Consider the following 21,058-nt stretch of genomic DNA (forward strand, 5'->3'; position numbering starts at 1 on the left):
TAGAGAACGGGCGAGTTATATGTCATATTCAACCGTAGTCCGATCAACTACCTACTCTGCAGGACAAGCATACTAGGTAGCTATCGAACGTTGGGAGTGGAAGGATCTTTCTGTTTGGCAAGTCTTGCTAGAGTAAATGATACTCCCCTGATGTTCATTGACCATCTAACCTGTGTTCTGACTTCTGAGTGTCATCATCATCTTGCTAGAAACATAGCTCCTGCTGACTGGAGAGAGTGGTCCACCCACCAAGTGTTAAGTTTTCAGAATTGTCTTCTTTCCTCATCGCTGTATCCTGATATAAGCTAATTTTTTAAAGCATGTTCGAGACGATCATACTGCTCAAGGAACATGAAGCGAATATGATAACTTGATCAGAACGAGTTGGGTTGCCCCAACGCTGGTTGATTAAGGCTACCTGTATATTGAAGCTGCAAAGGCGCAACTTCCTATACATCATGAATAACACAAGGCGGGAGAGACACGTAACATGACCAGGTACTCCTGCTTTCCGAATTCATTTTCATATAGCCGTGGCTACATCTTCAGCTACGACTAGTCATTTTACGTTCTTTTCATCGCTGATAGGTACCTTAAAGGAGGCGCTCAACTGCATGCTATCGGAGTCAATAATTACCCGGCCAAACACCCATATTCCTACATATCAAGAAAACGGGGGAATATATCTACAACTTGATAAATGTTCGAAGCGTCCTTCAGTTGACGCAGAAAAGGTATCGCAATACCCGAGAGACCCGGTGCTGCAGTGAGGACTTTGTGAGTTAAATTTAACCTGAAGACTTTACTAGGGTACCTCCTATGATGTAGATGGCAGAATATTTCTCGACGTGCATACTATCTATCTAGGTATGTTACTTTGCCCGTTCAGAGCTATCGCCCTCATTTTGCTCGATTGTTGTCAGCATTCTTCCGTATGTCTGATTAGGGGGCTTATATCAGAAGAGCAGAGAAGGGTTTAATATCGTGCTCATAAACTAACATAGATGGAATCGCATACTCGTCTATTAATTTTTTTTTTTTAAAAAAAAAAAAAACGGTGCCGGTTAAATCCCATTTGAGTAGTTGTAAGTATTATATGATATAGTAATGGTTTGTATGGGCGTCTGTGTGAAGTTGAATTTGAGTCTGTGCTCATGTTTACACACAGATGAGGTACAATACATGGGGTACCTAGGTACCTGGTAGCAACTTACCTAGATAGATGGTGGGGTCCAAGTCGATAGCTATGGCCGTGTTAGGTAACCTTGGTGCCCCAAGCTTAGGTGGATCTTATGGATTTTACGATTCGTATGCACGGTGAAATAACTTTTCCATCTCCCGCGGGGGAGCTTCCAAAATTTCTAGGCGACAATCATCTTCAATACGTATCATAAGGCAAGCTTCGCGATACGCCACTTTTTTTACTAGGAACTTGCCATTTTTACTACGGGTGCGAGTTCTTCTCGAGTCTTTGTTACTCAGGTTTAATCTAATAATATCGGGATTCCAATCACCTCTTTTCAAGATGCAGGCCCCTGTTTTGGTTATGAGTGAGCCCCTCCATGTCCTCCATGCCCTTCCATGAGCTCCATGAGCTCCATGAGCTAAGCTTGGGCAAATATACGAAATAGCTACTAATGTTTTCTGCACCTAGACACCCAAAGTGGTGATAGACAGACAGGCCGAAAAGCCCAACTGTCTAACATTGCTGCCGCGAAGACGTATGATACTTTTTTTCTTCTTTTTAATTCTACCGAGCCTTGATATCCCCTCGCTAAAACCCTAGCTACAGTGTTGCAGATATCATTCGGTCATGTCTCGGTCCTAAGGCCATGCTGAAGATGTTGTTGGATCCTATGGGCGGTATTGTCCTCACCAACGATGGCCACGCTATCCTACGAGAAATCGAAGTATCACACCCCGCTGCGAAAAGCATGATCGAACTTAGCAGGACGCAGGACGAGGAAGTTGGTGACGGCACGACAACTGTCATCATTCTAGGTCAGTAGAAGAAGAAGAAGAAGAATACATGGTGCAAAGTAAACTCGTGGGGCTAACATCAAGTTCAGCCGGTGAGATTCTAGCACATGCCCTCCCGCAACTAGAGCGAAATATACACCCGGTCGTTATCATTTCCGCCTTCAAGCGTGCTCTCAAGGATGCGCTCCAGATCATCGACGAGATATCCCTACCCATAGACATCAACGACGATAAGGCCATGTTTGGCTTAATCTCTTCCTCTATCGGCACCAAGTTTGTTTCAAGATGGACAGATTTGATGTGCAGCTTAGCTCTTAACGCCGTCCGCACAGTCACCTGGGAGGCTGGAAATGGCAAGCAAGAAGTCGATATTAAGCGATATGCCCGCGTGGAGAAGGTTCCCGGTGGCGAGATCGAAGATAGCAGAGTCTTGGACGGCGTTATGCTCAACAAGGACATTACTCACCCTAAGATGCGAAGGAGGATCGAGAACCCCAGAATCGTCTTGCTCGACTGCCCGTTAGAGTATAAGAAAGGTGAATCACAGACAAATATCGAAATCACAAAAGAGGAGGACTGGAACCGTATTCTGCAGATTGAAGAAGAACAGGTCAAGGCCATGTGCGAGTCCATCTTGGCCTTTAAGCCCGACCTAGTCATCACAGAGAAGGGTGTCTCCGATCTTGCCCAACACTATTTCGTGAAGGCAAATGTGACCGCGCTGCGCAGAGTTAGGAAGACGGACAATAACAGAATAGCTCGTGCCACTGGCGCGACTATTGTGAACAGAGTGGAGGATCTCCAGGAATCAGATATCGGAACTAAGTGCGGTCTATTCGAAATCGAGAAGATCGGCGACGAGTACTTTACCTTCCTTACCAAGTGCAAGACCCCCAAGGCGTGCACAATTCTACTCCGAGGACCTTCGAAAGATATCTTAAACGAGATAGAGCGAAATCTCCAAGACGCTATGGGAGTAGCGCGGAACGTCATTTTCCACCCCAGACTATCTCCCGGTGGTGGAGCTACGGAGATGGCGGTCTCAGTACGATTAAATCAACTAGCAAGGAATATCGAAGGCGTACAGCAATGGCCGTACAAGGCGGTTGCCGACGCCTTAGAAGTCATTCCTCGAACTTTAGTGCAGAATGCCGGTGCTAGTCCCGTGAGAGTCCTCACCGAACTTCGTGCTAAGCAAGCAGAAGGAAAGACCTCATGGGGTATTAACGGAGATACCGGATCAATCGTGGATATGCAGGAATTTGGTATCTGGGAGCCTGAGGCTATCAAGCTCCAGAGTATCAAGACCGCCATAGAAGTGAGTTTTTTTTTTTTTTTTTTTTTACGATTATTCCTACTCGGTTCGCTTTGCTGACTATTATTATTACAGGCTGCTTGCCTCTTATTGAGAGTTGACGACATCTGTAGCGCAAAGAAGGCTCAGCAAGTGGGAGCACCCGGATTGGGTGGTGGTGACGACTAAAGGTGGAAATAAAATAAAATAATGGATTAAGATGTTGAGCAAGCCTACCAGACACGGAATGATGAGAGGACATACCCCCTTGCACGAACGGCTGGTCTAAAAAAGTCACGAGATAGATGAATTAGATGGCTCTGCTACCAAATTGATAGTTGGTCTAATCATGCGCCCTGTGAGACGTTGGCTTATCCACGAAGTCATGGAACTACTTGGATTTCCTGGCGTAACCTTGTCAACTATCAAATAATTTAGGCTTCTCGAGATTTCGTAGCATAGGTACCTAACATATCAGGCAAACCAAACTCTGGCATCTGAAGAGACAGGCAGTAATAACAAAATACAAACTCACAACTGAGTCATATGTACTACTCAAGTTGAATAAGGGTGACTCCTTTTGACTTCTTTTCGTTTGAAGCGCTGAGTGTATCTGAATTTCCCCCTAAGTCACTCTATCGCCAAGTACGGTAGGTCTTACAAGAGGCATGATCTGATGTACCCGATATTGATGTTGAATTCAATGAAGGTATCCCTCATGTTGAATATGATCCAACTATCACTTCGGCTGCACAGACACAGAACCCTTAGAAAGGTCCATGGCTATCAAGCGTATTTTATATTCTGTATTAAATACTGAGGTACATAAGGGAGCAATAATTACAACCTCGGAAGTATTTCGATACGTATATGTACGTGCTAGCAGGTACATATGTAGTTGGTTACAAGTAGTTTAGGTTAAGTAGGCAGTTGCGATGAATACAAACTTTAGTCTCTGTTGCCACGCAACTACCCAAACTACGAAGGATGTCACGATGTACTCACTGCAGTCGTACTTTCCTACTTTTCCTACAGACTATTATTTAAAGGCACCTTTCCACCACTAGTTGAGTTTCTTCTCCCTTTTTTCTTCCTCTTCCTCCTGCAACCTACGGAACAACCTGACCTTCATCCTCGTTAACAACAACAAGACAAACCAACACTGGCTAGCACAACTCTACTATCCTTACTTCTAAACACATTCTACTTTTCATAAATACTAAGCTTCGTTTAGAATTTCCAAACCCGTAACTATCAATTACCTAGTAACCACTTATTCAAGATGCCTGTTCTTACCAGGAAACGCAAGGCTGAACTTGAAACTGCAGCAAAGACGGTCCCAATACAGAGAGAACCTAAGACTGAGCAACCTACCGAAGAACCTTCTCTGAAACACCATAAACTAACTGACCCATTGAAGAGGACAGATCCCTTCCGTCCCCATTCTACCCCTCCTAAGATCGTTATTCGCCGCCGCAGGCTAACTAGTAAACCGAAGCAACCTTTGCCAGTAGTATTTTTTACCTAACCCACAACCAACCCTTCTAACCAGATTTCTGCCAAGGGCCAAAGCAGCAATAATGCGAACACGATAATGCTAACCAAGTCTTTATTCGAGCATGTAGAGTAAGTTCTCCGGTCATTTTATTCTATCCCCCTCCCCTACATTCAAGACTCTTTCCAGTATCATTTTGCAACATATCATCTTGCAATAAACTACCTGCCTTAGGTAGTGTATGCAGCTCCGTGGTTATGAAGCGAGCTGACAGTGTCGAAAATAGCAAATATGGTATTTCCGCGTTACCCACTAAGGAGGCCCTTGATGCTTGGTTAGAAGAAAATAAAGATACCTTCATTCAGGCCCAGAAAGAAAGAGATAACGCTATACACCCTAACGTTCTCCCAAAAACGCCGATTCCAGAACGAAATACGCGCCGTCATATTGCAGCAGGGCCCCTGATGGACGAACAGCTCTTGGTTCCTGTTGCTGATTAAAGAATTGTTCCCAGAGCAGTTCGCACCGCTCGCCACGCCGTGGCTCGTCTATTAAATCGCGCCGCTTCAATATTGGAGAATCCCACTACAGATTGGGAAATTATACAAGAGGAAGGCCAGAATGCTCATCCACGGCTAAGGCTTGTAGACAAGGAGGCAAGCTTGGGGAGAGAATAGGAAACTACCGACGTCCAAGACAAGGAAACGAATATAGTCGAGACTAGAAAAGAGCCCATATGGATAAGACCAGCGGCACCGCCTTTGGACACGCGCTTCTTTCATCCCAATGGGCAATTGCAGTCGGTGTATCAGTATTTGACGGCTCAAATCCCGCTACCGAGACAATGGGTACGATGGGCTATTAACAATGGTGTTAGCCAGGTACCAGGACGTGGAGACATTCGCGAGCCTGGTAATTATATTGCGGATGACACATTCGACTACGATGCCCTATTTGAGGCTATTCATCGTGGAACCTTCCGGACTGGCCGACTTGAGATCGACGGGTATGGCGAGTACTGGCCTATGGTGCGAGGACATGAAGATAGTATGACGGTGGATCTGACTTTGCATCACTTCTCGGCACATCTATCGCCGCGCCAGGGTACTGGTTTAGATAAACTGAAAGGACGGCAATCGGATGCGCCGCCCTTAGAGACTGCCCATATACTCGAGGCAGTAACGTCACCTACCTTCCATGCCGAGCAGTCATAGATTCGGCCTGGATCTATGGTGTGTTACATAAACATTGCCTATTACTTGGGATCTCAGGGCTTGGCCCCACATTTAGAAACCTTTCCCAATACAACATCGTTTACCATCATCAAATATCCACAGATTCTTCCAAGAACTTACCAATTAGCGGAGCTCTCGGAATAGGCGATGTTTACGGGTAGGAATTGCTTTTATGGCGTGTGTTACCAGCCATAACAGCTGCTGAACTGGCACAAGTCAGAGCAATTCTTTTTTCTTATACCCCCGGCGCATAAAGCCACGAGGGTCTCGCCTCCTCGTGTTGAACGAGTATACCTTTTCCAACTGAGACCTATTTGATAAGCATCTGCGGTGGTATCATGCAATCATTGAGCTATACTGGGGATTACTGGGTCTTGACCAACAATTACAAACTCTACTCAATCAATATCCAATTACCAACTAAATACACCGGAGAGACATCGATATAAGCTATGGAGCTGAGGCTGAGGCAACGGAGCTAGGCTAGATATTCCAAGTTGGAGAAAACTCATCGATAGGGAGTTCTGAGTTGGAAGATTGGGCGCTATAATGCGAAGAGACAAGCCTGATATTGCTAACACTAACCGATAACAAATATATATGAAGAATCCATGACAATTGGTAGCTTCATTCCGTTTCATTAGCATCATGCTAAATTAGGGGATAGCGGCCAGACCTGCGATAGAATATACCGCGCTCTGATGGAGAGCGACATAGTATTAGGAACAGCATATAAGGGTTCCCTCGTCGGAGAGACGTTGGCTACATTATGAGACGGAGCCTCGTAAGGTGGGGGTTTATTCACAGTTATGACTTTACACGATCGGCTAAGAGGATTTACCTACAGCGAAAGACTTCTGCCGGGGATATGTGGATATAGCAGGGGTACCGGCTAGTATGAAGCTGTACTGTCTATATACAAAGGGTAGCCGGCTTCCCACAGCTATTCGTCACCTGCTGGAAGTAACAGGCCTTGTTTGGCTAGCGGTTGGAACCAACTATATTATGCCCGAATTCTGGGTGGCATACACCCAAGCTCTGCAAAAGGCCAAGGAAAGTCCCGCCAAACCCGACGCCAAATTAGCCCGAGCAAATAACGCAATGAAGGCCAGGCAAGCTAGACAAGCTGGAGCTGCAAAGAGACAACAACATGAGACAACAACATGATCGCGAAGAAGAGGCACCCTTGTAAAAGGATAGAAGGCTAGACGTTACTAGACTACTACAATATACCATGTACTGCATACATGACACTGAAATTCTGTATATGGAAGCCATCGCAGGGTATACCTGATAGCTTCGTACTTCCGTTCTCAAATAACATTTCTTCAAGTGCTTATTATTACTATAGGTTTTCACTTTATAGAAATATGATCGACAATAGACTTCGCGCTCTACTTCCCAGGTGCCTAACATAGACAAGATACATGTCTCTCTAACATTACCTAGGTACCTAGGTAGGTATATTTTAAGTAGGTATATCTTACTATCAGGTAAGTAGCCGCCGTCTTCATTCCTACCGAGCTAAACAGGTACTTCTTCTTATTTCAGCCAAAAGTAAAATTCTTTTTTTTTTTAAAAAAAAAAAATCCCAAGCCCGCTCTAACTAACCCATAACCTTTAAACTCGCTTCCCTAAGGTACTTACCTACCCAAGATTAGGTACCTAAACTCTCCTCCCCTGGCCCTTCCGCCCGCCCACGTCCCTCCCCGTCCCGGGTCCAACGCCGAACCATATCTCCCGAGTCCTCTTCGCGCTGTCCCACAGCAGCTGCGTGGACTTGGCCTGATAGGTTTCGGTTTGGGAATTGCTACCGCTGCTGCTGCTGCTGTTGTAGTTTGTGGCGGTGGTAGTCGCAGTCGTGGTACTGGTACCAGTGGAAGTGTCCCCGGAGCTGCGGCGCCGGGAAGATCGTGGCGAGGGGGTAGGGGTGGGAGAAGAAGAAGGAGGGGGAGGGGAAGGAGTAGGAAGATACCGCTGTGTTGGTTGTGGTGATACGGGAGGAGAAGGTCGCCGTCGGACCGTAGTCTGCCGCAAATGATGCCGTGCCGCGACGAACGAGGGCGCGAGGTGCGCCGTCTGGCTGATGTGGAAGGACCTCGGGATGGAGGACGACGGCGAGGGGGGCGTCAACGCGGCTAGCGCGATAGCTTTTCCCGGGACGGCTTCCTGCGGCCCGGGGTTGTCAGGCTCTATAGGAACAGCGGAGTCTTCCCTGAGCTTTTGGAGTCTTTCTTCTAGCTCTCGCGCTTCCTGCTCGCCGAGGACTTCGCTGAGTGTGGTGCCCTGCGGGACTGTGGGTGTTGCGTCGTCGCCGTCGCTGTCGCTGTCGGTTACTTGAGCCTGGGCGTCAGGGGGAGGAGGAGAAGGAGGAGAAGAAGCCGCGGCTGCGGCGGCTGCTGATCCAACTACCTGACCGCTTATGTCGGGGTACGAGACGGGCTCGCCTTCACTAACTTGCTCCGGCGACGGCAGCGGGTTCTCCTTGCGGTCGATTTCGACGGTGAGAGCATCCAGCTGCGACTCGTCTACGCTGTACGCCGGGTAGAAAATGGACCCCGTGCGCCCCAAGAAATCCCCGACCCGCTTCTGCACGCGGTACGCCCGGTTTCGCCAGAAACCCATCGGGCCCAGGACGTCGCTAATCTGCGCCTCGTCTCCGCGTCCCGCCGGAGGAGATCCGGGCGCCTCGGGGCCGATGCTGAGATCGAGTAAACGGTCCAGCGTGTTCCGCCGCTGCCGCTGCCTCGTCTGCGGCGCGCTCCTGGCCCTAGGCCTAGGCCTCTGCACGCTCCGGCGAGCTGCAGCAGTCGAGCGTGTGCCCCCGCGGATGTTCTCCTTGTCGCTCCCCAGCCCCTCTGACAACAGCCCGTCGGATTCATAATTCCTCCCCTGTTTCTCTCCGAACTGACTAGCCGTTGTTGCTGCATCGTGATTCGCGTTCTGCGGCCGTCCGGACTGCGTGCTGCCCTCGTTTCCTAGTGCCGCCGATTTGTCTACCATGACGGGCCTGATGTACTCTTCCCAGGTGTTGGGCTCGGTACCTACGAAGCTGTGGTATTTCCACGGGTGGCCACCGTACAGCTTATTATGTACCACATCCCACCAGTGATCGGCCATGGTTTTCCAAGAGTAAAAGACAGAGAGAGATAGAGATAGAAGCGATAAGTCAATTATCGATGAAACTAGACGAGAGTACGAGAGTCGTGGTGGAAACTAGGGGGTTCTACGAAAAGAAAAGAAAAGGAAAAGGAAAAAAACATCACCTTCCAGATACCTTTTTTTTTAATTTTTTTTAAAAAAAATATCCAAAAACTATGGACTATATGAGAAGGCATTCGTGTTTGTAGCTTTGTTCTCTACATCCTGAGAGCTTGTAGAACGTGCATTACAAAGAAGGGATATCAATGACTGCAAGTTACTTAGCTCCAACTAACGACAATGGCCGTGTTGAGGATAGAAAAGGTGGCGGCACCTACCTAGATGCTTCTTTCAAGACGCATAGTGAGAAGAACATAAAGAACAAGGGCATTGTATTGTCTGTTTTGTACGCTTCATTGGTCCATTCTATTCGATATATGCGCTAGTCGTAAAGGGTATTGCCAACGTGGAAAAAAATGAATAGCACATGCTATGAAACCCAATCAAAGGCTCCTTCAGAGCCTAATATACGCTTCCTCGAATGCTCCTATCTTCCTTCTCAGCCTTATCCAGGTCCTCCGCCTCGTCCCCGCCGTCCGACCCCTGGTCAGAGTTGTTGGGCACGTCACCGAGCCTATTTGCGTGGGCATGGGAATGACGGCTACTCGAGGTCTCTCTGCCATTAGTTGTTAGTCCACTCCTTTCGCCATTCTTAACACGCGCGGCCTTAGCGGCGAGCCGTTCGCGAGCATCATTCTCCGAAACCTCCTCCTCGCTAGCATGTCCCGAGTAAGTACCCCCGAAGTCGCGACCAAGGTAAAGGAAGGTGGACTTCTGAGGAGTCTTTAGCGCGTTGCGCAATCGATCATCGATGGTTATAAATGATGGCGTTCCATCTGGTGAGGATACAACCTCTTCTTGAGCCTTTGTCACGTCGATATGCGGAAGGGCTCTACCGCGAGGATCATCCGAGTCGTCATCGGAATTGTTTGGGCCTTGAATTCTCTTAGCTGGGCTTCTGCGGCTGGCTATAGTGCCATTAACCTCAGCAGTAATATAATTGAAAGCATGCTTAGCGCTGATTTCGTCGTGTTGCCGTAGCTCAGCCAAGTCACCCCGTATCTTGAAATTCTTGCCGTGATTACAGCCTTGAGGACAACCACCCCACTGGCGTGGCGGAGCGGGAGTGGAATTTTGTTTCTGAGCCTTGCCGGGTTCCTTCTCCTTCCCGGTATCGCCTAGTTCCTTATCCTCCTTGGCTTTGATAGCAGCTCGTTCCCGACGTAGCTCAGACCAAGTCCGTAGTTTGGTCTGGAGGTCATACTTGCCGCTGTCTTCCTGCTTCTTCATAATGAGAAACTCGCAGTGGTTCACGTTACGTAGGTCTTCAAAATACTCGACGGAGAAATGATACCATTTCATCAAGAATACGCGAGACATGAGACCGTGGGTGACTTGATTTTTAAAAGGTTAGCAGTTGGCCAGGAATACTTGTGGGGATATCCATATCTAGTACCTAAGACGCAGACGCTGGCGAAGTCGTCTTCTCCGAACTGACGCCACAAACTCTCGTTGAAACCTGATACGCGATCGTAAGCATCGGCAGCGCTCTCGCCGTTAGGAATACGGTAGAAGAAATGGCCGTAGTCGGCACGCTCTTGCCACATGCGTTCCATCTCGGCGCTGCAGGGCTGGAAGTTTCCAAAGTCCTGCTCGCGCAGCCGCGGCTCCTCGTAGACTTTCATATTGGCTCTCTTAAAGGGCGAAGGGTCGGGATCGTCCGAGGTCAGGGTTTCGAGAATACCCTCGGTCGTCTCTCTCGTCCGCCGGTACGGGGAGGTGTAGAACTGGAGGGTGTCGTCTGGGCGCAGCATGGCTCGTAATCGACGACCGGCGTCGCGGGCTTGCTGCCATCCTTCCGGGGTTAACTTCACTCTATGGTCGGGAATCGTCTGGTGGATCTCGCGGTTTTCTAGAGTTGAGGCTTGTTAGTCTTGGGTTATCGAGCGTTTAGGGTGGAGGTGGCGACATACTGTTGCCCTCAGACTGGGCATGTCTGATCAATATAATGAGTCTTGGGCGACCCATGATTGCTGATATTGGATCCTGTGATTGTAGTTTTTTTTAAAATATATATATATATATATATAAGGTGTATATATATGTTCAGGTAGGTTTCCTACAAGGCTCCTACAACGGCACCGGCGCTATCCTCTTAAAGATAGATGGTGGCAAGTCACTCTATTGAGCAGACAAGAGGGACAGGTTTTTGGATCAGATTCTTAGACTTAAAGTCAAATGATTTGAAATGATGAATAATATACACTGTCTCGTATTTTAATTTAATTCTGTCGCTCTCTTTGTAGTATCAGGCTGAGTTAAGGGAGCGAGATGTAAAGTGAGTGATAGGTGGCCGCGTATATGCGTTGGTTGCTGTACAAAAGCTTGGGGTGTGTGTATGTGTTAAGGTTGTAAAAGGTATAATATGAGATTTATTAGGCTTAAAAATACCATGGGAAAGTCTGGAGGGAGGGACGGGAAAGTTAAAGATGCCGCAGCCTGCAGGTAGGGCCTTAACACTTGCCGTGGGCTGGAGTCTGTACTTCTATGTACTACGAGGTATGTCACATAAAAGACCCCTGTATGGGTTTTGGTTGGAGGGGAAGAAAGCCTTTGAAACAAGCTGTCGGGACTCCCCTGTAAGCTAAAGTCTAAATTCTCGATTTATCAGGAAAAAGAGAGCATCTAATTGGTTTAAACTCTAACCCCTCCATCTAACTTTGCCTGACCAATGAACCCGATTTCCGCTCCAGTATTGGGCTGCGCTTGGCTCTGTAACAGTGTAATGACTAATGGGTGTAGGTAGGTACACAATAAATCCACTTTTCTCCAGTCTTTAGGTACCTTGTAGCCTCATCGGCATCTTCCATCATAGGGTTAAAAAAAAAGCATCTTACAATCATCTGTTGCAATTTCAGCCTCGTCAATTCTTATCACTTTACTTTTTCTTTTTTTAAACACGTCACTTTGCGCCGGCGAATCCCTAATCTACCACTTCCTAGATCAACTTGCCGACACACACACACACCCTAAGATCTCCTATTCCTCTTCTCATCATTTCCAGAAAAAGACGTCCGTGTCACGCCACCAACGTACGACGCCGCTCCCCGAATCGCCAGAGCCTGCCTTCCCTTCGGATCCAACGACGGTAGAAGATAGGGAAAGGTGGAGGCTCAGCTCAGGTACAGGGTCCAATTGAATAGGTACCTATCTAACACGGTTGGCTAGTTTAGCCAGGAAACGCGCCCTGGGCCGATAGCCGGTAACCTGCCAATACTCTGTCTTCGCGCCCAGAAAAAGGAGGTAGAAGAGAAATCGTATTGGTCGAGAGAAAAGGAAAGAAAAGAAAAGAAACGAAAATGTCAGGCGAAGGCCCCGAAAGCATCCCTACATCCGCGGACCCGCGCTCGAAGCGGCCGACGAAAAAGCGCGCGCTAACGCCCGTGTCGGCGCAAGCGCACGTCGTCGAAGCGCTGTTCTCCAAACCGGAGCAGGAGATCCGGATCCCGGACGCGTCGTCCTCGGGGATGCGAAAGCGCGAGCTGCCGCCGCCGCCGGAGATCGTGACGAACGTGCAGGGGTCGAGCGCGGGCGCGGGCTCGGGCGAGTTCCACGTCTATAAGGCGAGCCGGCGGCGCGAGTATGAGCGGCTGCGGCGCATGGACGAGGAGGTGGCGCAGGAGCGCGCGAGGCTGGAGTTCGAGCGCAAGCGGGAGGAGAGGGAGCGGCGCGACGACGAGAAGACGAGGAGGAACAGGGAGAAGAGGGAGAAGGCCAAGGCGAGGAAGGCCAAGGCTAAGAATAATAATACTGGAGGAGGGGAGGGAGGTGCAGGAGGAGAAGGAGAAGGAGGAGAAGGGAATGATGATGGCAGTACGGGAAAATCGGATACTAATAAACCTGCAGCTGCGAGTGCTACTGCGCCGCCGCCGCCGCCAAAAGGTGTTAAGGCTAGGGCCGACGTGAAGAAAGATGATAATGCTGAAGATGCGGAGAAGAAGGTGGATGGCGAAACGCCCGCGAAAGAAAACGGTGATGTGCCGGTGGAAGAGCCAAAGGGGATAGTTATCGAGGAGGATTAAGGGGGGATTAAAGAGACCGATTGGAATTAATACGTATAGATACCCAACACCAATCAAAATAATTTCAAGTGAGAAAGGAGGCAAAAAAGTACGGGGCCACGCTTAGGGGGGAGGAGATAGGGTCTACGTCGCTTTGGAAACTGGTACTAGAGACCTACGCATGCTTAAAGTATAATTGTATTCTAGCATTGTACCATCGATTGTAACGGTTTAAACGTGTTACAGGGAGAGAGGAGAAGAAAAAAGTAATATAGATGCTCGGTATCATGATTGGTATCGAATTTGATCACTACCTAATGCCCACATGTTGAAAAAATAAAAGTGATATCGCTCTCATCAGGCTTTCCCTACCCATAAATAAATAAAAATGAAGACATGCAAATCCTGAACTCCTTTATCGGATGAATATCTCGTTGAGAAAAACAACGAGCGGCCGGAAAAGAAAGAAAAAAAAAAGGTTTCCCTTTCTGCCAGCCATTCCTAGAAAGCCATTTCTAAGCTAAACCAATGAAGCCGCTTTTCCTCCTCTATCAAGCATACCGTTGTGAAGCCGTTAAAGTCATGAATGATGAATGCTACCGCACGGGCTTTGTGGCCGTCGTCTCGACTTATGGCCTGCGTTTGTACAAATTCCTCCTAGTAGAGCGTCGCAGATCCCGTAACCGTATGTGAACCTTGGGTCTTAGCCTATGCTCTCTACCCGGACCCTATCCTAGTGGTACACGCCCCCGTTCAGCAGAAAATACAAACATCTTTTTTCTTTCAAAAAGAAAAATAAATAAAAAATCTCCAACCTCGACCGCCCGACGATGCAATCGTGGTATACAACGCTGTCCCTTTTTCTTTATAAAAAAAAAAAAAAAAAAAACTCTATCTCCTGGGAACGCCATGCAGATGCATCCACAATGTCTTTTAAACAGCGATTGCTAAGCATTAGCTACCCCTCGTTGAAAGCAGCTAGCTGATTAGAAGAACTTCGACATCGCTGTACTCAAGTCAACAAAGTCAACCGGCTTCGTAACGTAATCGCTAAAACCTGCTGCCGCACACTTCTCCTGTACGTCAGACATCACATTTGCCGACAGTGCAATGATAGGTAACCTTGGATAGTTGGTTTGCGCTTCCCATTGTCGAATCTCCCGGCAAGCCTGGTAGCCATCTTTACGCGGCATATGAAGGTCGCACTGTCACACAACAGTCAGCTTGTTGTCACATATACATCCATCATCATCATATATTCCGAGTATCGAAACTTACCAATATTAGAGAATAGTGATTTGGCGGGCGTGCGAACACCTTCTCGGTACACTCAACACCATCCGCGGCAATTTCCGCCTCGATGCCCACTTTGTTGAGATATCTGACCAGTACTTTTTGGTTGACCGGGTTGTCTTCGACAAGAAGGACCTTGTATCCCTTGTTACCAATTCGCTTCTCCACGTCCAAATAGCTTTGCTTCTGACTCTCCACCATCTGTGCGGCACTGGAGCGGTTCAAATCCACACTCAGGTCCCGTTCTCTCCCTGGATCGAAAATTACCGCAAACCTGGATGGCTTCACGGGTTTATATACAAACATCATTCGCTTTTCTTCCAAAAGCTTTTGGTGCTCGGCATCTGATGCTAACTTGAGAACTGCCTGTCTCTGCACAGAGTCTGTCAAGACTAGAACCGATGTCTTGCCACAAGAGCTTGCTATCATTTTATCAATAACTCCTATAATTTCTTCTGCTGAGGGGAGATTTAAAACAACATGGGTAAAAGTGACAGATTCATGTCCGCCAATTACTTCTTCAGCCTCCGCTACGTTTGCCATTGCAGTTATCTGATGCGGAACGTCTTTCGGTAGCGTCATCTCGATGTGGTTTGTTGTAGCTTCTCTGCTATACTTTTGAGGGCAGATGACAAGGATTGAATACATTGGCGGCCGGAATTGCGCCAATCCTATGGGGAATTTAGACCCATCAGGCGTAGGCATCATTTGAGGCGATATCTTTCCTAAAGGCATTTCCAGTTTCATTTGAGAAAGGTCTTGCCCACTAGCCTTGGCGGCTTCGCTGAAATGTGAGAGACCGGCATTCATTGAGGACATCGAAGATCTTGTAGTGTTCAGACTAGGGGCGGAACGAATCGAAGGATCCGAGCTGGCAGATGATTCGGCAACAGGCGAAGTAACATCCGTATCTGAGCTAGGGCTTGGGGCCGAAGCGGAGTCCATCGTCCTCTGTAACCGAAGGGGCTTGATTAAATGCGTTGGTTTTTCTTCTGCCGGAGATCGTATAGATGCGGTCATTGGTGGAGTGCCGGTCAAGTTAGGATGGTCATCGGCGCTCGGCAGGCCAAACTTGGCCGTGAACGTGAATGTTGATCCCTTCCCTAGCACAGCGCTGCCATTCATTTTCCCTCCGTGAAGCTCTACAAGCTGCCTTGAAATTACGAGGCCTAGCCCGCTACCACCGTGTTGCCGGGTACTGCTTCCGTCGATCTGACTAAAGGGCTTGAATATGAGCTCCGCTTCTTCTTTGGTAAAGCCTCGCCCGGTATCAATGATCGAAAACTCAAGCATAATTTGGTTCTCGGAAAGGTCGGCTGCATCGCTCGCGAAGACCCTGCACCGGCTGAAGACCTCTCCAACACTGGTAAACTTGATAGCATTGCCTATAACGTTAAGAAGAACTTGTCGTACTCGAACCCGGTCACCTTTAACCCAAGAAGGCACGTTTTCCTCGACAATATAGTTAAGTTCGAGCCGCTTAGCAATCGCCATTGTTGACACGAGTTCGTTAACATCTTCAATGAGGGATCTAGTGTGAAACCATTCGAAGTTTAGCTTCATCATGCCGGCATCGACCTTGGATAAATCCAGTATGTCGTTTATAATCATGAGTAGACTATTGGCGCTGGTTTGTATTGTATTTGTATAATCTCTCTGCTCCTCGTTGAGTGTCGTATCCTGTAAAAAGCTCACCATTCCAGATATACCAATCAACGGCGTACGGATCTCGTGGGACATATTGCTTAGGAATCTGCCTTTAGATTCCATGGCTTCCTTCAGTTTCTCTTCTAACAGTTTATGATCGTTAATATCGGTCGCCGAGCCGAAGTAGGAACTGGCGGCGCTGCCAAAACCAACGTCGTCGATTTCCACACATCGAATCAGGTGCCATCGGTATTCGCCAGACTTAGATCTAAGTCGCACCTCGGTCGTATAAGAGAGTCGCCCGTTGCTATCTGTCGCAACTTTGAGAATGCCCTGCTTGAAAAGATCACCTAAATCTGCCGTAACAAATTCACGAGCCGAATTGACACTGCTGGCACGAGACAAGCCGAGGCTACCTGCCGATGTGCTCGTCGGTGTCGGCTTTTGCTCCGTCGGCTTGGGATTCTTAGAAGATGAGCCGGATTTGCTCTCTCCAACAGGAGATTGCGATGTTGAGCGCTCTACCGGTAGTCGACATTTCGCCAAATCTTCCGGATGTACGAAATCTATAAAACCTAGCCCTAATGCATCTTCCTCGCTTTGACCGGTATAAGATAGCCACTGTTCGTTCGCAAATGTAATCCCATCATATTCAGTTGCGGTGAATATTATCTGCGGGATCAAATTCGCAAGAAGACGGTGTTTTGCTTCAGAGGCCTCGATCTCCTCTTGACGAAGTGCCATTAACTCCGCAACTTTCTGGTCATGAATATCCATGTAGGAGCCGATGAACTGTACTATAACCCCTCGCCTGTCTCGAGAGGCCACCGCACGGGCTTGGTGCCATCGATACGCACCATCGAAGCGACGAAGACGAACAGTATGAGCGAACTGATCACCCGACCGAAGGGAATGAGTCCACGCACGCATGTATTCCTCACGATCTTCTGGGTGCAAACTCCCCCAAGGATCTGCTACCAAATCTGAAAGAGTCTGGCCTCTGTAAGTTAAATACCTACTATTAACCCAAACGATTTCTCCGTGCACCGGTAATGCAACAAATACATGCACCGGTAACAAGTCCAACATAAGCCCCTTTAGTCGGTCAGAAGGGGGAAGCATAGTTACATGCGGCGCAGACGTAGATGCGGATCGGATTGGCGTTGTGCACTGCGATGTCGGTTTCGTGAGTAGGGAAGTGCTGGGTGGTAAGGACTGAAAGGTTGCCGAAAAATCGCCGCCATACGAATGTAGCATGGTATGCTTGTGGCCGCCGGATGTTATGCTTTGACTCCCTGGTAGCCCCTTCCGACTATCATCAGTATCTGGCTGCGATAGTTGGTCTTCTGTGCTGATATTTATATCAGAAGAGTCCCTCGATGCCGGCCGCGGTTTTGATATTTGATTAATCGCCACCTCATCGAAAGGATCAGCATTGCGGGTAATGATATCTGAGCTTTCTGCTTCCTTCTCAATAGAGCTCGAGTCTTGCTGGTGTTGCAGAAGGCTTCCTGACCGTCTGAGCTGCTTACCAAAGGTAAGGCCACCTTCCTTATTAGCCACTCTAGTGATCCGCTGAGTTAACGATCCTAGAGTTGGTGAATCTACGGGAGCGCCTCCATTCTTAGGGACGGAACTAAAATAGCTATCACCTCCTAGTTGGCCAGGACTGGCACCGGCAGTGCGCCTCTCGACGACTAATCCGAAAGAGCTAGTGTCCCAGAGCGGTGTTCCACTAGGCGAAGCATTAATACTTCGGGATGGACCCGAATATTCGCTAGGACTGGTAAGACTTCCGGTAACCGAACGCTGAGACGTGTCTCCAGGTGTCGCAGCATTAAGATGAGAAAGCATGGCTGGGTCCGCTACTGGTCGACCATCAGGGCCGATAGCACCAAATCCACTAGTAGAAGGTCTTTTCCGGTGAAGACCCATTACTTCTGTCTCGAGAGTTGAATAGTGTCGGCAAAGGGAGAAAGTCGCTGCTAAATGAGGTGCCAGGTGTTCGAGTGAGTGGCGCAAGTTGGAGGGATAGGGTATTATAGGGGTTAAGATCGACAAAATCGCAATAGGCAGATGTTTATTCTTCTTGGCTAACTCCTCGGTAGATGGGCCCTCATGTAACATAGAACTTACACTCGGTTCAACATGACCCCTCTGGGAAGCCTTTTGTTCTAATGCGGAGGGGTCTAACTTAAACTTTTGAGGAGGCTTTGAAAGAAGAATATGGTTAAGTGGGACATGGAGAACGGTCCAAGAGTTATCGACACCGATGGTCTCGAGAGGTTGCATCGAGGTATAGTCCTGCGGGCTCGGCCCGGGATTAAACGACTCTTCGTCAACTACAGCATCTGTGAAGAAAGGATTCTCCGAAGGATCGGCTCGGACAGCGGGTGAAGGTGCAGGCGATTGAGACCACGGTGAAGGAGGCGCTTGCTCATATTCTTCGTACTTCGGAGTAGGAGGCCGTGGTGGAACTTCATCCAAAGCTGAGAACAAACTTGCCGTCGACAACGATTTAATATTTCGATTTAGAGGTCGGGGTACGCTCGCATTTGCTAGTAACGAAGACAGTTTCGTTTGGGATTCGCTCCTGATAGGTTTTCTCGCTGACTTTCGAGATTCTTCCGGTGGGATAGGCTTGCTGGTCTTAGGTTCCTGTTGCTTCTCTTCGGAAGTTGGATCGAGATAGGGGTATGTGCGAGTTAAAGCAATCACTTTGCCTCGTTCAACAACTCGAGTTATACCGTTATGATCAATAAGCGGATCTGCTTCCAAATCAAGACTTTGCAACACCGGGAGAAGTCGCCCCTTCACTTCTCGCTTAGAGTCTAGCTTCGCTTCCCATGTCGGGACGGGCATTTGCTCTTCGATCGAATCATGCTCCTCGAGTGCCTGTTTATTCAGTGTAGGATGAGGCGAGGTCGGATTTTGCTTGTCAACACCTGGATAATAACTTTTACTCCTTCTCATCTGACCTGGTCGCTGAGAACCAGAACCAGAGGTGTAGTCCTTCTCTACATCCCCAGTGTCCCTTTTATCTTCGTAAGCTGTAAAAGAATGCCGGTTTTGGATCACAGGTCGTGTAGGCTTATTATCCTTGGGCGGCGCCTCGTTACTCGGCACAGGTCCAGACTGATCGCCTCCACCCTTCGCAATATATGCCATGCTCAAGTCGTCTTCCTCTGAAGCATTATAACTGGCCTTTTGCCCCCACGGTACATTCTCAACGTCTGTCGGGTCAGCTGGGACGGAGAGCGTTACCCTCTCAGCCTTATAAAATCCAGTCATAATCTGAACAACAGTATTCCACCAAGCCTCCAAGCCAGGTTCGGCCGAGAGCATCAACGTTAAATCATAAAGATTAGGCGTGGGGAAGTCAAGATTTGAGGACTTAGTGGTAACTCCGGTGGGTAAAAAAGTCATAGCAGATGCCGGGGATGAGGGGTCTGATCTTAGCTGATCATGTAGTACAAAACTACCGAACTGCGCGCCAGCCGCATTCACGACGCCAGCTTGAGACTGGTGACCGAAAATATTCTGTAGGTAAGTCGAAGTAAAACTAGGGGTACCCATACGTGGAAATGGGTACGATGGCGTCCGAGCGGTAAAGCCAGGAGTCATGCCACCGCGGACTGTCCTGTTAGATTCGCTAGAAGCAGTCGGGAGGTCAGAACTGGTTGTTGGCGAGGGTGTGGCGCTGGACTCTTCCTTGATGGGTGAGATGCGTGTCTTTTCCGATATAGTTCTCGAAGGCGAAGGAGAGCCTCGAATGGCATATTCCCGACGTTCCATCTCCCTCGCTAGCCGCGCCCGGTACTCGTTAATAGACCGTTTATTCTCGAAGATTTTGGGTGAATTCTCTGCATTGCTGGCATCCCTATCTTGGCTCCTAGCACCCATCTCGACTCCAGCGGTTCCTTGCCGTGGTTCATCATTTTCCAATTGCACGTCTCCATCGACAGACTGGGATTTCTCTATGCCGACCGCATCCAATTCGGGACTACTACCTCGCAAACTAATGTGGTCCACACTTGAAGAAGCGAGTGTTAGCCAGGGTGCATCGGGATTCGTTGGCCCTACCGCGCTGCGTGGCGAGTTTCGCATGGAATCGGAAATATCTTCAGAGAAACTAGTCCCGGTAGGACTACTCTGTTTCTCGATATTCAATGGTTGGAAAATATGAGTGTCATAGCCAGGGGAAGAGGAGGGCGACAGCGTGTGGAGGTTACTGTTAAGTGGTTCGTCCAAAGTTGAGTAGTGGTGATGAGATGGCATTCCTCTTTCACGGCGCCCCCATGCGGCAGTATCGGGGACGGGTCTCACTACGTACTCGTGATCTCGGCATTCGCTCCGTCTAATTCAAAAGGTATTCGCCGGGGTCAAGGAGTTTTCTTAGACAGTAGCATACGACGGAGAACGTGTGTTTGAATTGCCGTATGTTGGTTGGGTGACAGTGATAGTGAGGAATAAGGATGTGATTCTTTTTCGGCTAGGACAGATCAAAACCGGTAAGTGGCATTGCCTTGTGTCGATTACAAGGCTCATCGCTAGTCAGCGGCCGGTTGGGTCACTATCTACGTCAGACAGTGTTTCTCGCTAACAATTAATACGGACTATCTTCGATTCGGGAACTGACGTTCGTGGCGTATAAGCTGAATATAGCGTTAGGTACGTAGGTACCTATATCAAATAAGATGCTAAAGATGCTAAAGTTATCTAAATATTGGCTAAGGGAGGCGACACCGGCCTAAGAACGGGTTTGTTTTTGGGTTTTTCGATTGAATTCTTTTTTTGGTTCTAACTTCAGCTCAGCTCGGTTGAGATGGAAAATACATTGTAATTAGCAGCC

General features: G+C 48.4%; 7 protein-coding genes across 7 annotated transcripts; 4 read left to right on the forward strand and 3 right to left on the reverse strand.

Moving 5' to 3' along the window:
- Positions 1 to 1,029: 1,029 nt before the first annotated feature.
- Positions 1,030 to 3,907, forward strand: F4812DRAFT_414862 (T-complex protein 1). The gene is made up of 6 exons (XM_047932922.1): positions 1,030 to 1,085; positions 1,169 to 1,550; positions 1,655 to 1,721; positions 1,793 to 2,001; positions 2,070 to 3,298; positions 3,371 to 3,907. The coding sequence occupies exons 2-6, from the start codon at positions 1,526 to 1,528 to the stop codon at positions 3,461 to 3,463; spliced, it is 1,623 nt and encodes a 540-aa protein (XP_047793932.1). The 5' UTR covers positions 1,030 to 1,085; positions 1,169 to 1,525; the 3' UTR covers positions 3,464 to 3,907.
- A 542-nt stretch (positions 3,908 to 4,449) lies between these two features.
- On the forward strand, positions 4,450 to 5,557 carry F4812DRAFT_186710 (uncharacterized protein). The gene is made up of 3 exons (XM_047930076.1): positions 4,450 to 4,784; positions 4,839 to 4,900; positions 5,056 to 5,557. The coding sequence occupies exons 1-3, from the start codon at positions 4,557 to 4,559 to the stop codon at positions 5,267 to 5,269; spliced, it is 504 nt and encodes a 167-aa protein (XP_047793933.1). The 5' UTR covers positions 4,450 to 4,556; the 3' UTR covers positions 5,270 to 5,557.
- Positions 5,539 to 6,088, forward strand: F4812DRAFT_414865 (uncharacterized protein). Its single transcript, XM_047932923.1, has one exon. The coding sequence runs from the start codon at positions 5,795 to 5,797 to the stop codon at positions 5,981 to 5,983; it is 189 nt and encodes a 62-aa protein (XP_047793934.1). The 5' UTR covers positions 5,539 to 5,794; the 3' UTR covers positions 5,984 to 6,088.
- Positions 6,089 to 7,544: 1,456 nt separating this feature from the next.
- Positions 7,545 to 9,361, reverse strand: F4812DRAFT_186692 (uncharacterized protein). The gene has a single exon (XM_047930075.1). The coding sequence runs from the start codon at positions 9,122 to 9,124 to the stop codon at positions 7,670 to 7,672; it is 1,455 nt and encodes a 484-aa protein (XP_047793935.1). The 5' UTR covers positions 9,125 to 9,361; the 3' UTR covers positions 7,545 to 7,669.
- F4812DRAFT_186691 (phosphoglycerate mutase-like protein) lies at positions 9,362 to 11,373 on the reverse strand. Its single transcript, XM_047930074.1, has 4 exons — positions 11,179 to 11,373; positions 10,662 to 11,117; positions 9,484 to 10,599; positions 9,362 to 9,415 (listed from the first exon to the last, which is right to left on the reverse strand). The coding sequence occupies exons 1-3, from the start codon at positions 11,231 to 11,233 to the stop codon at positions 9,668 to 9,670; spliced, it is 1,443 nt and encodes a 480-aa protein (XP_047793936.1). The 5' UTR covers positions 11,234 to 11,373; the 3' UTR covers positions 9,362 to 9,415; positions 9,484 to 9,667.
- A 558-nt stretch (positions 11,374 to 11,931) lies between these two features.
- F4812DRAFT_186827 (uncharacterized protein) lies at positions 11,932 to 13,541 on the forward strand. Its single transcript, XM_047930078.1, has 3 exons — positions 11,932 to 12,007; positions 12,208 to 12,370; positions 12,439 to 13,541. The coding sequence occupies exon 3, from the start codon at positions 12,565 to 12,567 to the stop codon at positions 13,285 to 13,287; it is 723 nt and encodes a 240-aa protein (XP_047793937.1). The 5' UTR covers positions 11,932 to 12,007; positions 12,208 to 12,370; positions 12,439 to 12,564; the 3' UTR covers positions 13,288 to 13,541.
- Positions 13,542 to 13,769: 228 nt separating this feature from the next.
- Positions 13,770 to 20,690, reverse strand: F4812DRAFT_186773 (uncharacterized protein). The gene is made up of 2 exons (XM_047930077.1): positions 14,545 to 20,690; positions 13,770 to 14,471 (listed from the first exon to the last, which is right to left on the reverse strand). The coding sequence occupies exons 1-2, from the start codon at positions 20,482 to 20,484 to the stop codon at positions 14,253 to 14,255; spliced, it is 6,159 nt and encodes a 2,052-aa protein (XP_047793938.1). The 5' UTR covers positions 20,485 to 20,690; the 3' UTR covers positions 13,770 to 14,252.
- Between the last annotated feature and the right edge of the window lie 368 nt (positions 20,691 to 21,058).

This window comes from Daldinia caldariorum, assembly GCF_022478825.1.
Source record: "Daldinia caldariorum strain CBS 122874 unplaced genomic scaffold F4812scaffold_2, whole genome shotgun sequence".
Lineage (NCBI taxonomy): Eukaryota > Fungi > Ascomycota > Sordariomycetes > Xylariales > Hypoxylaceae > Daldinia > Daldinia caldariorum.

Excerpts from the sequence above, each read along its gene's own strand:
- F4812DRAFT_414862 (XM_047932922.1), top strand. The coding sequence starts at position 1,526 with ATGCAGGCCCCTGTTTTGGTTATGA. Across the intron at positions 1,551-1,654 it reads GGCCCCTGTTTTGGTTATGA|ACACCCAAAGTGGTGATAGA; the intron begins GTGAGCCCCTCC and ends TTCTGCACCTAG. Across the intron at positions 1,722-1,792 it reads AACATTGCTGCCGCGAAGAC|TGTTGCAGATATCATTCGGT; the intron begins GTATGATACTTT and ends CCCTAGCTACAG.
- F4812DRAFT_186710 (XM_047930076.1), top strand. The coding sequence starts at position 4,557 with ATGCCTGTTCTTACCAGGAAACGCAAGGCTGAACTTGAAACTGCAGCA. Across the intron at positions 4,785-4,838 it reads AACCGAAGCAACCTTTGCCA|GGCCAAAGCAGCAATAATGC; the intron begins GTAGTATTTTTT and ends ATTTCTGCCAAG. Across the intron at positions 4,901-5,055 it reads TCTTTATTCGAGCATGTAGA|CAAATATGGTATTTCCGCGT; the intron begins GTAAGTTCTCCG and ends TGTCGAAAATAG.
- F4812DRAFT_414865 (XM_047932923.1), top strand. The coding sequence starts at position 5,795 with ATGGTGCGAGGACATGAAGATAGTATGACGGTGGATCTGACTTTGCAT.
- F4812DRAFT_186692 (XM_047930075.1), bottom strand. The coding sequence starts at position 9,124 with ATGGCCGATCACTGGTGGGATGTGGTACATAATAAGCTGTACGGTGGC.
- F4812DRAFT_186691 (XM_047930074.1), bottom strand. The coding sequence starts at position 11,233 with ATGGGTCGCCCAAGACTCATTATATTGATCAGACATGCCCAGTCTGAG. Across the intron at positions 11,118-11,178 it reads TGCCCAGTCTGAGGGCAACA|AAAACCGCGAGATCCACCAG; the intron begins GTATGTCGCCAC and ends CCTCAACTCTAG. Across the intron at positions 10,600-10,661 it reads CGCCAGCGTCTGCGTCTTAG|TCACCCACGGTCTCATGTCT; the intron begins GTACTAGATATG and ends TTAAAAATCAAG.
- F4812DRAFT_186827 (XM_047930078.1), top strand. The coding sequence starts at position 12,565 with ATGTCAGGCGAAGGCCCCGAAAGCATCCCTACATCCGCGGACCCGCGC.
- F4812DRAFT_186773 (XM_047930077.1), bottom strand. The coding sequence starts at position 20,484 with ATGCCATCTCATCACCACTACTCAACTTTGGACGAACCACTTAACAGT. Across the intron at positions 14,472-14,544 it reads ATCACTATTCTCTAATATTG|TGCGACCTTCATATGCCGCG; the intron begins GTAAGTTTCGAT and ends GTTGTGTGACAG.